General features: G+C 39.4%; 1 protein-coding gene across 1 annotated transcript in view; it reads left to right on the top strand.

Annotated features, from left to right (window-relative positions):
* The window catches only part of LOC109914375 (cingulin-like protein 1), a gene marked incomplete at its 5' end in the record, with an annotated part of 59,133 nt that extends 50,645 nt beyond the window's left edge, over positions 1–8,488 (top strand). Inside the window, 3 exons of the mRNA XM_048615722.1 lie at positions 1,985–2,093; positions 3,130–3,293; positions 5,161–8,488. Coding sequence (XP_048471679.1) covers positions 1,985–2,093; positions 3,130–3,293; positions 5,161–5,284 — 397 coding nt within the window. The remainder of the gene's footprint in view (positions 1–1,984; positions 2,094–3,129; positions 3,294–5,160) is intronic.
* Positions 8,489–14,082: the final 5,594 nt, after the last annotated feature.

Consider the following 14,082-nt stretch of genomic DNA (forward strand, 5'->3'; position numbering starts at 1 on the left):
TCCCGGATCAAATGCGGGATTTTTAGATCTAGTGTAAAGCTCCCATAAAGTGAAATACTCGGACAACTGAATGTAACATCAATCAAATAATATGCTCCAGTTTCATGTGCACAAGAGGACCTTTATTTTTCTGCTCTGTAGCCTGATTCTGACTGTTAAAGTACGAGTAATTTTGTCCTGTGAATCCATAGCTACAAAGAATTCAAAAAAGATTTTCATTCAATTAGCTAGTACTGAATTGAAACTCAGGGCTCCGAGAAAGATTCAGGGCCGAATGTACTACATCAATTGGCCACAAGTACCTGACAAGTGCCAAATAATGACCAACTGCACCAAAAGTAAATCTAAACATCATCCTTGACATTTCAAACATCACAAAATCCCCACTATCAACATGCTGGGGTTACTATTGACCAGAAACTGAACTAGCTGCTATGGCTACATGAACAGGTCAGAGGCTAGGAATCCTGCAATGAGTAACTCACCTCCTGACTCTTCAAACCTGTCCACCATCTACAAAACATTGATAGCTATGTGCATGCTCAGCAGTTAGCTATTATTCCTTACCATCGCATAAAGATAAGGGACTAAAATGCTTCTCGATGTATCAAAGTCTGTATCTAAAAGCAAGCCTTTGGTCACCTGTCCTAATACCTTTATATGTCTCCATGTAAGATTTTGACTGTCATGTCTCATTGGGGTAATGGCTGGAAATGCATTCCACTATTCCTGGAATCATCACAAAATATAAAGATTTTATCAAAATATGCAAAATTTTCTAATTTACCAGTTTTCTTAGACCCAGGTCAACAGAAAGCACAGACTTTCTGTATGTAACAATAATTATTTAATACATACAAATAGATTCCAGCCTCAGGTAAACAACTATGAGCTGTCAACATACTAGTTTTAACTCTACTAGTTAAAACTCTAACCCCTTATAAAACTCTCCTGAAACATGTACGCACACACAGTCAGACATAGCCAAATAAACACTGGTGTGATTGTGGAAGGGTAAAACAAACCTGGGGAAACAGTTCACTGGCTACTATCCCCAGGATTCACTAAGTTGATCCTTTTGCTTGCCAAGACTTGCTGTTTTTCAGTCTCTCCTCCAGATACTTACTGCTTCCTTGCAGGAGGCACAAAGTGACTAGTTCACAAATTATAAAGTCTCTGACTTACTGTTTAAGAGCAATGGTTTGCACAACTGGGGAGGGAAAATAACCTGGCATTCTTCAGGCTTTAGGTATTTTGGACTGCAGAAAGAGACACCATCTGTATTTCTAGAAGTCCAAAGGATTCTGTTAATACTCACAAGCTGTTCAGCTACCCATTCATATAGTTGTTGACAGGCTGATAGCTTTTGTCATCGACAATGGTAACCACTCCACAAACAGTGCATCTACCTGTTGCCAGCTGAATCACACATTATATACATCCCTGGTGCTAGCTCATCTACAAACAGTCTCCCTCACTGGTTGAAGAAAGAACAGCATATGGTGTTGTTGAAGAAGACTTGGTGAGTTGATGCAGTGCATCTTATATATGGTGCGCCCTGCAGCCGTTGTACGTTTGTGGTGCAGGAAGTGAACATTTAAGTTGGTGAATGCAGTGTTGATCAAGCTGCTTTGTCACTGCCATTTGCATTGAATTTCAGTAACTTGCTTTTGAAAAGTGTAGCAATCTCTTCCATGATTCTCGGATTTAAAGCAATCCTTTTTCTATTCCATAATCAAAAATACAGAAAAATAAGATACTATCTTTTCACTGATGGTTCTTCTAAAATTTATATGGTAATTTCTTTCCTGTGATAACGTATAAATGCAACTTGATGTTCAGGTCACAAGCAAGTGTGCATAATGTCGCATTTATAGCAAAGCAGTGCAAGGTGGGCTGATAGAGATTTGTGTAATATTGGCCCTTTCCTTTCTATTGACTCTGATGGATACAATTTGAATATGTTTTCAACATATGTTTTCAGAGACAGATCTGCTCTGCAATTGAACAATCGCAAACTTGAAAGAAAGGCCAAGGAGCTTATGCTGCAAGTAGATGATGAACGCCTCCACCTGACAGACCAAAATGATCAGGTATTTGGTACAAAGTTGGTGAATGTCTATTTTGTAGTTGCAACCCTGACTCATAGAGGTGTACAGCACAAAAAAGATTCTTCAGCCCATCCAGTCTGTGCCAGTCAAAAACAACAACCGAACTATTCAAATCACAGCACTTGGCTCATAGCCTTGGCATCACAAGTACACATCAAAATACTTCTTAAATGTTATGAAGGTTTCTGCTTTTACGACCCTCACAGGCATTGAATTTCAGATTCCCACCATACTCTGAGTGAAAAATGTTTACCTCTAATCCCCTCTAAACCTCCTGCTTCTTACCTTAAAACTATGCCCACCCATCCCCCCAGTTATTGATTCTTCGACCAAGGGAAAAAGTTCCTTCCTGTATACCCTGTCTATGCCACGCATAACATTATGCATCTCAGTATGTCTCCCCTGCTCCAAAGGAAACAATGCCAGTTTGTCTAATCTCTCTTCATAACTGAAACTCTCCAGACCAGGCAACATCCTGATAAATCTCCTCTGCACCCTATCCAGTGAAATCACATCCCTCCTTTAATATGGTTTCCAGAACTACGCACAATTCTTTAGTTGTGATCTAGTGAACATTTTGTACAATGTACCCTAGGTAAGGATAACAGGTTGGGAGAACAGTCGCACTATAACTGCTTATTGCCAACGCAAAAACATGTGCCACGTCCAGGTTGAAACCTCCAATGGAAAGTACAATGAGAATTAATATTTGTTTCTAATGTATTCTGACTAGAGACAAGGAGTTGCTAAACAGTGTCATCTTGGATTCAGTTGTAAAACATCAAAATTTCTTCATTTCAGATGCAATAAAATGAAAGGGGTAGTTATAATTTAAATAGAGTAGCTCCAAATTAGTTTAAATGCCAATACTTTAAATTGTTAAAATGACTGAAGGTTGCTTACTCTAGTTTTTTTTTTAAAAGAAGGACTTCTAAATCAAGTTCAGCTTCTTTAAAATGTCTCCCTGTTGGTTTGTATGATATGTGCTTGTGGTAATCAATCTTTCCTTATTTCCTAGTTGAACCTACGGATGAAGGCTCTCAAAAGGCAAGTAGATGAAGCAGAGGAAGAAATAGACCGCTTGGAAAATGCAAAGAGAAAGCTGCAGAGAGAGCTGGAGGAACAAATGGAAGCAAATGAAGAACTTCAAGGACAAATGAATACTTTAAAAAAAGACCTCAGGTAAGTTTGTTTCTGCTTCAAAAATCTAAGTGAGATGCATCTCGCAGAGTAGGGACTTGACATTAACTAGCCCCTACAGGCATGATGCCAACTTCATATGTGGTAATTCTAAAAATTATTGCATCTGGGAGCCACTCCCAGTACCATTCATAAGTTCCACACGTTAACAGGGAGCCCATACCATTCTCAGTTGCAATATTTAAAGCTAGATTGCATTATTAAAACTGCCCTTCAGCTTTGAAGGGGATGGTGCTTTGTGTATAGGGAACGTGCTAGCAGTCAATGCGCATCCAAATCTGATTTGAGAAAGAAAGAAGACTGTCTGGCTATGGGAGACAAAAAGCACTCCGGTTTTTTGATAGTCTCAATGAGGATTTGGTGGAAGAGTTAGAAAGGAGGACAGAATCAGTATCTTCGGACAGGCAATGAGAAAACAGTGGAAACAGATAGTCACAAAGGTTACAGCCAGGAATGTAGTCCTGTGGACCTGGGTGTACAGTGTTAGAAGAGGTTTAATGACGTGACACATTTCTCCTCTTCTTCTCACTACAACCGTAGCCCCTTGCCCTTTATTCATTTTAGACACCAAAGCACAGCTACCTGGCTAAGCAATGGTGGAAGACAGTTAAGGAGAAGACACACAGTCACTCGATTTCACATTTGCAGTCACGAAATCCAGTGCTGACACTACACATAATTTAGAGGGTAATGTAAGAGGCAGGATCAACATTTGGAGAGACACTGGGACAGGACAAGGGGATAAAAAGAGTGACGATACCAGTGGATCAGGAGGGTAAGGTTGAACATTCATTCTGCTCTCCACATCTCAGATGACAACTTTCACGGATTACACTAAATAATATGTCAGCCAATATCAGTCTCTGGTCCTGATTTCTAAACATCATATGCACAAGTTTTCATATTGAAATAGCTAATTAATGTGGTAATAAACAATTGTCACATTGCTGAATTCATTGTTACAAGTGATGGGCTTCAGAATGGGACTAGATGGGTAGCTCTTTCAGGAGCCAGTACGGACATGTTGGGCCTCCTTCTGTAGTGTAAGATTGTATAATTCCAAAATGAATACGTACAGTGAAGATGTTTTACCTGAATTTTGAGAAACTTTGCTGAAAAAAAACATAATTCCAAAGAGTATCACTGATTTTCAAATAATTGAAATCTCCCTCTCTAGACATTTTACAAATGTTTACATGGAATCTGCAATGTCTGTGCTGTAACATTTTTACCAGTGGCACTGCCTGTGAATGGAGATTTTGAATTCTGTGAAAAATAGTGTTAATAGGAGAGAAATAGGCACAGCCAGAGGGAGGATTTTCTATTCTTAATCTGCAATCAGCTTCTGTATCTACCTGTTTTTAATATTGGAACACAATGGACTGAAGTGTCTGTTTCTATTCTGTATAACTCCATGATGCTAATAAATGATACTTTAAGAAGCTATTGTGAGATAATGCTCAGTTCCACATGAGAACATGTTGGAACATCTTCTTTAATGTCCCATGGTCAGTGGATCTCAAAATGCCATGGCTACTGTATTTTGTCATACAGTATTTAATCTTTCTTCAATGTAACCTGCTAAACCCTGTTTCTGCACCTCTGTATCTCTATCTGTTTGTCTGCATATTTCTTGTCTTCAGCTGATCACCATTAAATTTTGTGGGGAAAGTGACACCAAGGGAGGCTCGAGAGAAGGACCCGTCCTTTTAATGATTACATATATAACCACAGTGCTAATCGTCTGATAAACTTCTGATGATGCTCTTAGAAATGAATGTTTTCTATGCTGTAATAAAGCAGTAATACTTCATGAATAGCAACTGAAATGATCTCGCGTATGTTACAGACGCAAGAATTCATCAGCGAAGGTTTCATCCTCCGTTCTAAATGATTTTGACAATGATTACAGTACAGATGAAGAAAGTCTCTACGACACGGGATTTAAATTGTTGAAGGATGATAATGTGTAGATGCAAACCCAAACTGATGGCTAACCATTAGATAAAGGGAAGCAGCAATGCAGTGGCATAATTCACTCTACGAGGTACCATATTCTGCCCTAGGCTTTTGTTTTTAATTCCTTCGTTGCACTGATGCTGCTTGATATGTGAAATGTTTTAAGTGCCTGTCACTGCTGCCTCATGCCATGCTGTTTTCTTTCTGCTTTTGGAATGCTTTGGACTGGTAAAGGAAGGTCATATTTTACTGCTCATTCCAGCTGAAAGGAATTTATAAACATGTCAACTTAAAGCAAAAAGACATAACGATCAGCAGTCAATTGTTAAAATGTGTACAGGTTATAAATAAATATAAATGTCAAATTATTTTCCTTTATTATTTAAAATACTAAAGTGCCAACAATACTTTGGCCAATATCTTCTATGGCTGTTATATTAACCTTGTACTTTATCAGCTTTTTTTTTCTTTTCTGCTTTGACCCTAACGACACTGGCTTTAACTGGAGTATAATTCCCCAGCACTGGAAATGATTGCACTGAAGATGCATTTTCCCTTGTGGCTCCAGCCCTGTGAATGTCCCAGTGAACCATAGACAAGATTAATACCACAGGCTGGCATCAACAAAGCTGCATTTCTGTTCAGTGCCATTGCAGCAAGAGCAGGAATTTCTCCCTGCCCTGCATTCGAACCCAAAGTAACTAAGGTCCAATTATCGTACCCGTGGTCTAACTGAGCTGAGACCTGCTAACTCAGCTCAGCCTGTGCAGTGAAGTGACACATGTGCCAGTCTCTGCAGCTCAGCTGTTCACTGCCACAATTGGCTGGGTCACTGGGAGTACTTGGTCTCATCATTTGATGTAAGCAGTCTGTATTAGCTCCTTCACTTGTCATGACCACCGTACAACTAAACCGCAGAAAAGAACACATCCTGGGTTCACTTCCCCCTTTCTGGGTGCTGTCATTTAGCATCCGACAGGGGTAGCAGTAGGTGTGCCAACAGCTAACCTCAGTGCCCTTGGGATGGAAAGGGATTTGAAAAAATATTGGCTTCCCATGGTTGTTTAGTGACCCCTGCTGGAAAATGTGTGTGTTTTCAGACAACGGCAGGGAAATCATTGATATTTGTGGAGAAGGAGAAATCTTTAACCTCGAAGGATTGTTGGAGGTGTATTAAAAATGGGAATCCACCTCTACATCTTGAACAGAGTTGGCTTAGTGTCAGGTTTTCTATTTTTTACACTTCTAAAATTAAAATCAGCCCTGTAGAGCTATGTTGGTCATTGAAGTATTTTAATGAGGCTGTGTGTCTTGGAACTTGGGGGTCACTTTAGCAAAAAACCATGGGTTTTAGGTTGGGTGAGAGATTTAAATGTCAATAACTGGAAATTGAAATGTAACTTGCCTTAATCAGCCCTATGTCCAGTGAGACAAGGAGCAGGTGACAAATCCCTTTTCGGGAGGACGATCCATCTTTGAAACCTTTTTAAGTAGGCTGTATGATTCAGTTTTTGCACAGTTTCTATTTTTAAACTATTTGGCAGCTTCTGAGGCTCTGCAAAACTCGAGAATTAAAAGGAACCGAGAAGTGTTGGGTCCATCGGGAAAAAGCCTTTTACAGTGTTGCCCGTGAGCCAGAAGGAGCACAAATGTTTCCTGGGGCCACTATCAGACATTGAAATATTGCTCCAATATCCACAGTATCCCCTCCCAATCCAATATGCAGCCACATCAGTAATCCTTTGCTACAATCACTGACTCCAAGCTATTCCTAACTCCCTACCTCTCCCTGACACTTCCCAGTTCTTTAACCTACCCTCTCCCATTTCATGACCTTTACCACTAATGATTGTGAAAACTAACTGATCCTACACTGCCTTTTCTGGAAAATATTCTGTCAGTCAAACTGGTTTCCACATATAGATTTTGTTTTTACAAAACAAAATGTCTGTCATAGAATTAAAACACACTGTTTGGGGAAACCTGTCCTTGCAGGCTCCAGTCTATAACTACATTCCAACTGCCCCCCACCAGCTCCACTGAATGTGGGCCCCTTCTGCTCCAGCCTGAACACTGGTCAGTTGGGAAATCCAGCAGCTGAAGGGAGGCCAAGCCTACTAGATGGAACAGTTAAGCGCTTTTCCTGTATTGCTTGTGGCTGCAATGTAGTCACCCACCTGTGGCTCACCAAGTTGAGCGTCCATTCTTTGTTATTCTAAACATCACCCCTGCCTCCCACTTGATTATCTGAACCCTGGCTGTGGCTATGTGCATAAACATACCCTCCAACATACTTTCAATATGGCTTGTTGTGAAAAACCTGAAATGAAGTCTTATGGTTAAATTCAGAAGACCTACAGGAAATCCATATTTCTGGATTTCTCAGCCGTTAAATCTCCCCAACCACTTGCCTCCAACCTCTCCATTATAATTGGAGCCTTACCTAATGGGTTCACACATAAAGAATGACCAAAAGGAGCCTGTATTATGGGACAGTATGCCAGCATGTTCTCTGCCTTCAGGAGTTCTGTATCTTAAGGATTATACACTTGCCATTCAAAATTAGAAGGAAGTTACAAACATTTTTAACAGTGGTCCTGCCAGTGCAGGGCCTATGAATTATGTCTCTATTTTTACAACAGTAGATCTGCCATTGAGTATTTCCTATTTTTGATATAACCTAAATGTATTGAAATATCAGTGTTTGAATGTTTTTGAAAATATGACCTGGAGCTGATGCTCTGTTTTAAGTCTTTTCTTCATTATGTATGTTACTCAAAAATAGTTCCACTTTCTGTGTTTGTTTCAGTATGTATGTTATCCAGGAATATGTTGATGTTTGTCATCTAAGTCTGAATAGCAATGATTTTTTAATCTATATATTGTATAAAAATATTTTGCTAAGCTGATTTTTTTTATTATTCAAGTATTGTATAATGGAAGCTAAAATAAATGCACACTGTTGAGTGACAATCAATAAAGTGCAATACATCTGCAAACACTTAGTGTGATTTATTCTACCAGGAAGATATGGAGGGGTGAATAGTCATATTTGGGTGTCATAAACTACACCACTGCTGAACATCTTACTCTACAAATGTATTTGCTACTTTCTGTTCAGGACACTAGAACTGTACAATATTTAACTGTCTTTAAGCACTGAAGCTACCTCCATGCTTACAAAACTGTAAGATGCCAATTACTACAAATAAAAGTTTTTAAACCATATTTGTTCATTGTTATGATATTAATTGTGAAGATAAAGCTCAGATCTTTCTTGAATGATGAACATTGAACATTATCTCTCTTGAAAGCAGTTTTCTGCTGTGTCTAATGGGGCAACTTCTAAAATATTTTGTGTAGATTACATCTAAAATCAGTTTCCATCTTTCATCTTATAATGTTATATTTGGTTTCATATTAACATGCAACATGTAAGTTTTTAGTCCCAAAATGAAGTGTTGGCAGATACGGCAAATTGTGAACAAGTTGTTAGAATGGATGGTGATTCTTTTGATGTACATCTTTGCTCTTGAACTTATTGCATAGCTGGAATTGTTTTGTTCCGGTGTCAGGGTTAAAAATTCTTCACAAAAGATTTTTATTTGAAGAAACATTTTAAGTAAATTGATCACTAACATTCATCAACTTGGCACCCTTAGAGGTTTGGATAAAGTGAGGAACAAACACTGAGAATGCTGGAGAAACTCAGCAGGTCTGGCAGCATCTGTGAAGAGAGTAACAGAGTTAACATTTTAAGTACAGTATAACTCTTCAGAAAATGAGACCCATTCTAAGTATTAAAGTATTCCATAATCGGACATGATGAATACCTATTATTTATTAAAAATGCATCCTTCAAATATAAACTTGATGATCTTGGTTATGCTATTGAAATTTGACTATCTTGAGGGTTTTTTGAAATATGGATTATAAGATAGCTTCCAAGTAGGAAGTCACAGGTATTATTATTTCTGTTGACTAACTACTGGTGTCAAACATGATCAAATTCGGTTCTGTGCCATTACTATTATCCAGCATAAAGTATGCAGCTGTGATTGTATTCCTTTGCAATTTTGAAAATATGTTTATATTCGGACATAAGACCATAACATCTTGTAATTGCTTCACAATGTCATACCTGTAGGAGGATTTATCATCTCACTGGGTTGTTTCTGTAAGCACTTGTTATCAGGAGAAAACTTTTATAAGAGCCATGGTTTGGCCCGATTAGAGAAATATTAAGTGTCTTTCTCATATAGAGAATGATTGTGACTTTGACTTGTGCTAATAAGGTGATTTAATGATCCAGTGAAATAATCAGTGCATCGGTTGCTTTTTCCATCTTCATTGTAAGATCACAGTTTGGTTGTGCATTTTTGAAAGACTGACAATGTTTGTGGATAAAACACGTGAAATATTATCTTGCTTTTTGTCTTTTCTACGTGAACTAGCTTCTGCTGCCTTCACTGCTGTTCCAGTAGAAGGCAGCAGAGTCAAGGTTTGGTGCATTAAGATAACCACCTTGTCTTAATGAATAGTCAATTTTGAAAATCAAGCACGGTAACATTATTTATTGTTATATTCAGTATTTTTGTTTCTTTATGCCTTGTCTCAGGACCACCGTCCTATTATTACACCATTCATACCGGTTCCAACATATCATTACATCTCCAGCCATAGTTTTACCCACCTTTGCTGCTCCTAATTTACATGCTTCCCCTTCTTGTCATTAATAAGCATTGGACTAACTTTTCTTATTATACAAATGCTCTTAACAGTCAGTCTGCTAGTGTTTCTGACTCTTCAATTACATAGTATTCTCTTCTGCCTTTTAAGCCCCATAACTAATCTAACAGCAAGACCACCTAGACCACTTCCTGCTTCATAACTTTACAGTGTATTCCTCTTGGTAGCTTTACTTTATCAGGCTCACACCATGTTTTTGATCTGTTGACTCGAGTCTTGACTGTGTTAATTATCAACAGTCTTTTGGGGGAAGAGAATTCCAGGTTTTTTCCATCTTTTGTATGAAAAAAGTGCTTTGTGATTTCTCTCTTAAACTGCCTTGCTGTTATTTTAGGCTTCCTCCCATTTGTGCCTGCAATGATTATAATGAGGTCAGCCAGGTGGACCTCATGGAATATAAATTTCCCAATTGGGACTCTTAATCTGGTCCAATCAGGGAGCCCTGGCTGACAGATATAAACAGGAGTGTCACACATCCTGTTTACTCTGAGAGCTGGCTCTGAGGGAGTCAAGGAATGTTCCAAATGTAAATAAAGTGTGACTTGGTGACAGGATACTGGCCAATTGTGGACTTATTTCAGTGGCAACGAGAGAAAGGCACACTCCTGAAGAAATTCGCTTGGAACAGCCGTCCTTGAGTTGGGATTAGCATTTCTGGCATCTCGACATTATTTGGGAAGCAAGGTTCTGCTAAGGGAGAGAAACAGTTTACTTAGGGATGAATTTGGTGTAGGAATCACAGGAATGGCTCTGCATGGGTAAGAGGCATAGCCAATATGAGGTCAGGTCCAGTGACATATAAAGTTTCAGGTGGGTGCAACAGTCCCAAACAAGTGCAAAGACTATATGAAAGCTGCAAACTCACAAACAATGCAGGAGCAAAACATGCCGGGCTCCTCAACAGCCTTTCTGACTATTCTGGAACCCATGGGTTCTCCCTCTCCTGTAAGCATTGAAGATACCTCAGAATCTGAGATGGACACTGCAGATGTTGCTGCCACCTGAAAAAGAGAATTAATTTCTTCCAGGATGCTCTGGGCACAAGAGGTGAGCTACTGTGCATTGCACTGCCAACTGTAGCAGAGGCAAAGTTGGAGGTACTAAAATGCCCAGGAGGAGTCTCAAATAAAAGAACTTTCCAGTGTCCTTGGACTCAAAGCGGGAGGGGTGTAGTGATTGTAATAAGGTCAGCCAGGTGGACCTCAGAATGTGAGTTCCCTGATTGGGGCTGTTATCTGGTCCAATCTGAGAGCCCTGCTAGACATATAAACAGGAGTGTTCCCTTGGGGATTTGGGTTGGGGGATGCTGCATGCAGCAGTCCCTTGCAACTGCAGATTGTGGTGGTTCACGGACTCCCAGCCCAACTGTTTGTTTTGCGGCGCTGTCGAGTCTGTGGGCCATGTGTATATTGGTTGTGGGCGTCTGCACTCCCCTTTCAGCTACCTGAAGGACCTCCTGCTATGCTTTTGGTTGCACTTCAGCCCCAGTAGGAAAAAATATATAAATAGCAGTGTCAGAGGTTCTGTTCACTCTGAGAGCTGGAGCAGTATCCAGGACTTTGCAGGTGTAACTAAAGGGTGACTGGCTGACAGGATACTGACCTTTGTGGAATTATTTCAGTGCTCCTCACCTTTATTGTTTCATTGGATAATGTTATTGAAGGTATTGGTTCTGAAACAGTTCGTTGTGAAACTACATTAAGCTCCACCCAATCAATGATGTCATATATCTTTTGGATGGAGCAGAAGCAGTCTGGTTCAAGGTCCTGATGGAGTCAGATGTGTCATTTCTCCCTCTTGATAGGAATAATTATGAAGACTAACTAGGCAATGTAACTTGGACCTATTACTATTGTTCAATAAATTGCATATTGTTATTAAGAGCCATCTGTGGTTCATCCTGGAATAGTGCTAATTAGATAGGCCTTAGACTTGGTACAAAAAGGAGAATTAGTGACAGTGAGCTATCCTAACCACAAGCCACCAGTTCTTGGTACCTCAATATACACCATAATATTTCAAAGAGGAGGAAGTCTTCCCAACACAAAAATAATCAGTTGATTTCTCACCTTATTGTTGTTTGTGGGATCTTGCTAGTCATTACATTTGTTCTACTAATGACGTGGATTATAATTTCCAAGTCAGTCATGTGAAGTATGTTTCCCAGAGACCTAAAGTGTGTAAATGTTGCATCCAGTCTGACTGCATACAATTTCAAAGTCTATTATAACGACAATTTGGAAAAGAGTGGATTGCAGCAACATATAAATAGACAACTCTGTACTAAAGTGCAAAGGTTATTGAGCGAAGCTTTTAATAATGAAACGGTTTACTTTTACAAGTTATCGACACATTTTGGACTCGGAGGAGATTCCAGTCCAGGTCCTCAATACTAAGTTCTGGTTTGGAATGGCTGGATATTAGCTTGTTTTAATGATCACCTTTCAAATTAGGTGAACCTAAACCAGAACCTGTTTCCTCCCTGTTTTTTTGCATAATTTCTAAATTTAAATGAAAATAACAACACAAACTGTACACAATCCCTCTCTGAGTCCCAGGACATAGGCTGGTTCTTTTTTTTTGTAGCTCTTCTTGAGGTGTTTAGCACTTGGTCAAGTTCCTCCAACTCCGCATCTGCTACAGATGGCATATAGCACACGGTAGCATGCCTCTTGTGCCGGGAGTGTCTGGGTAGAAATTCATTCTCTTCTTTGGGCAGCAAAGGTGTTGTGGTGGTGACAATTCACTTAGCTAACACCAGCACCAATGAACCATTGGTACTTCGTTCAAGACTATGAAAGTGAATAAGTGTATCCTACAACTCAGATTTTCACTGGAGAAAGCACTGCTGCTCCCCATTTACAAAATGGACTTCTAAGAATTGCCATTATGAAACACAGCCTTCCAGCATCGACCCTGCCAAGAATTTTTGTATGTTTAATTGATATGTGTTTTTATTCTTCTAAACTCGATACTTAACACAGGTCCATTCTACTCAAACTCCTTCCTCCTAGGAATCAACCAAGTGAACATCAGTTGCATCTGTAAGGCACATCTATCTTCCTTTAGGTAAGGGACCAGAACTGTATGCAGTATATCTGGTATGGTCTCATCAATGCCCTGTAGAATTGCAGCAGGACTTCTTCACTTGTATATTCCAACTCTGCCAAGCATACCCTTTTGTGCTCCTCTGCATGTGGTTAGTCATAGAGCTGTACAGCATAGAAGCAGACCCTTCAGTCCAACTCATCCAGATAGCCTAAATTAATCTAGGCCCATTTGCCAACAGTTGGGCTCATATTCCTCCAAACCCTTTCTATTCATATACTCATCCAGATGCATTTTAAATGTTGTTATTGTACCTGCCTTCACCACATCCTCTAGCGGCTCATTCCATACATGCACCACCTTTATATAGAAGGATATACAAATACCAACTTTACTAGTTTTCCACTTTTCTGGTTTTTTTTTCTATTCCTACCAAAGTGGATAATTCCACATTGCCCCATATTATATTTCCATTTGTCACCTTCTTGCTCACTCATTTGTCCAATATCTCTTCACAACCACTTTGTATCCAACGCACAACCACACGTATCATCAGGAAACTTGTAAACCTTAAATTGGTTCCTTGATCTGAGTCATTGTGATAAATTGTAATTGAGGCCACAGCACTGATCTTTGCAGCACCTAACTAGCTATAAACTGCCACCCAAAAGTGACCATTTATTTTTATTATTTCTGTATGTTAACCAGTCATCAACCAATACTATTTTATGACGTTCAATTCCATGAGCCCTTATCTTATGTACTGACGTGCAGCTCTCGAGCAACCAGGGTCGGGCAATAAATCTTGGCCCAGCCTGTGACAGCCACATCACATGAATAAAAAATGCGTGCCATCTCATCAAATGATTTTTGAAGTTCCAAATTAACTGCTTCCTCTGAACCTGTTTATCTGTCTCCATAGTTACACTCAAGACATTAAGAGATTGGTGAGGTGCAATTTTTCCTTCATAAAGCCATAAAAGCACATTGATACTGCTAAATTGAATTATGAATT

This window comes from Rhincodon typus, chromosome 33, assembly GCF_021869965.1.
Source record: "Rhincodon typus isolate 14 chromosome 33, sRhiTyp1.1, whole genome shotgun sequence".
Lineage (NCBI taxonomy): Eukaryota > Metazoa > Chordata > Chondrichthyes > Orectolobiformes > Rhincodontidae > Rhincodon > Rhincodon typus.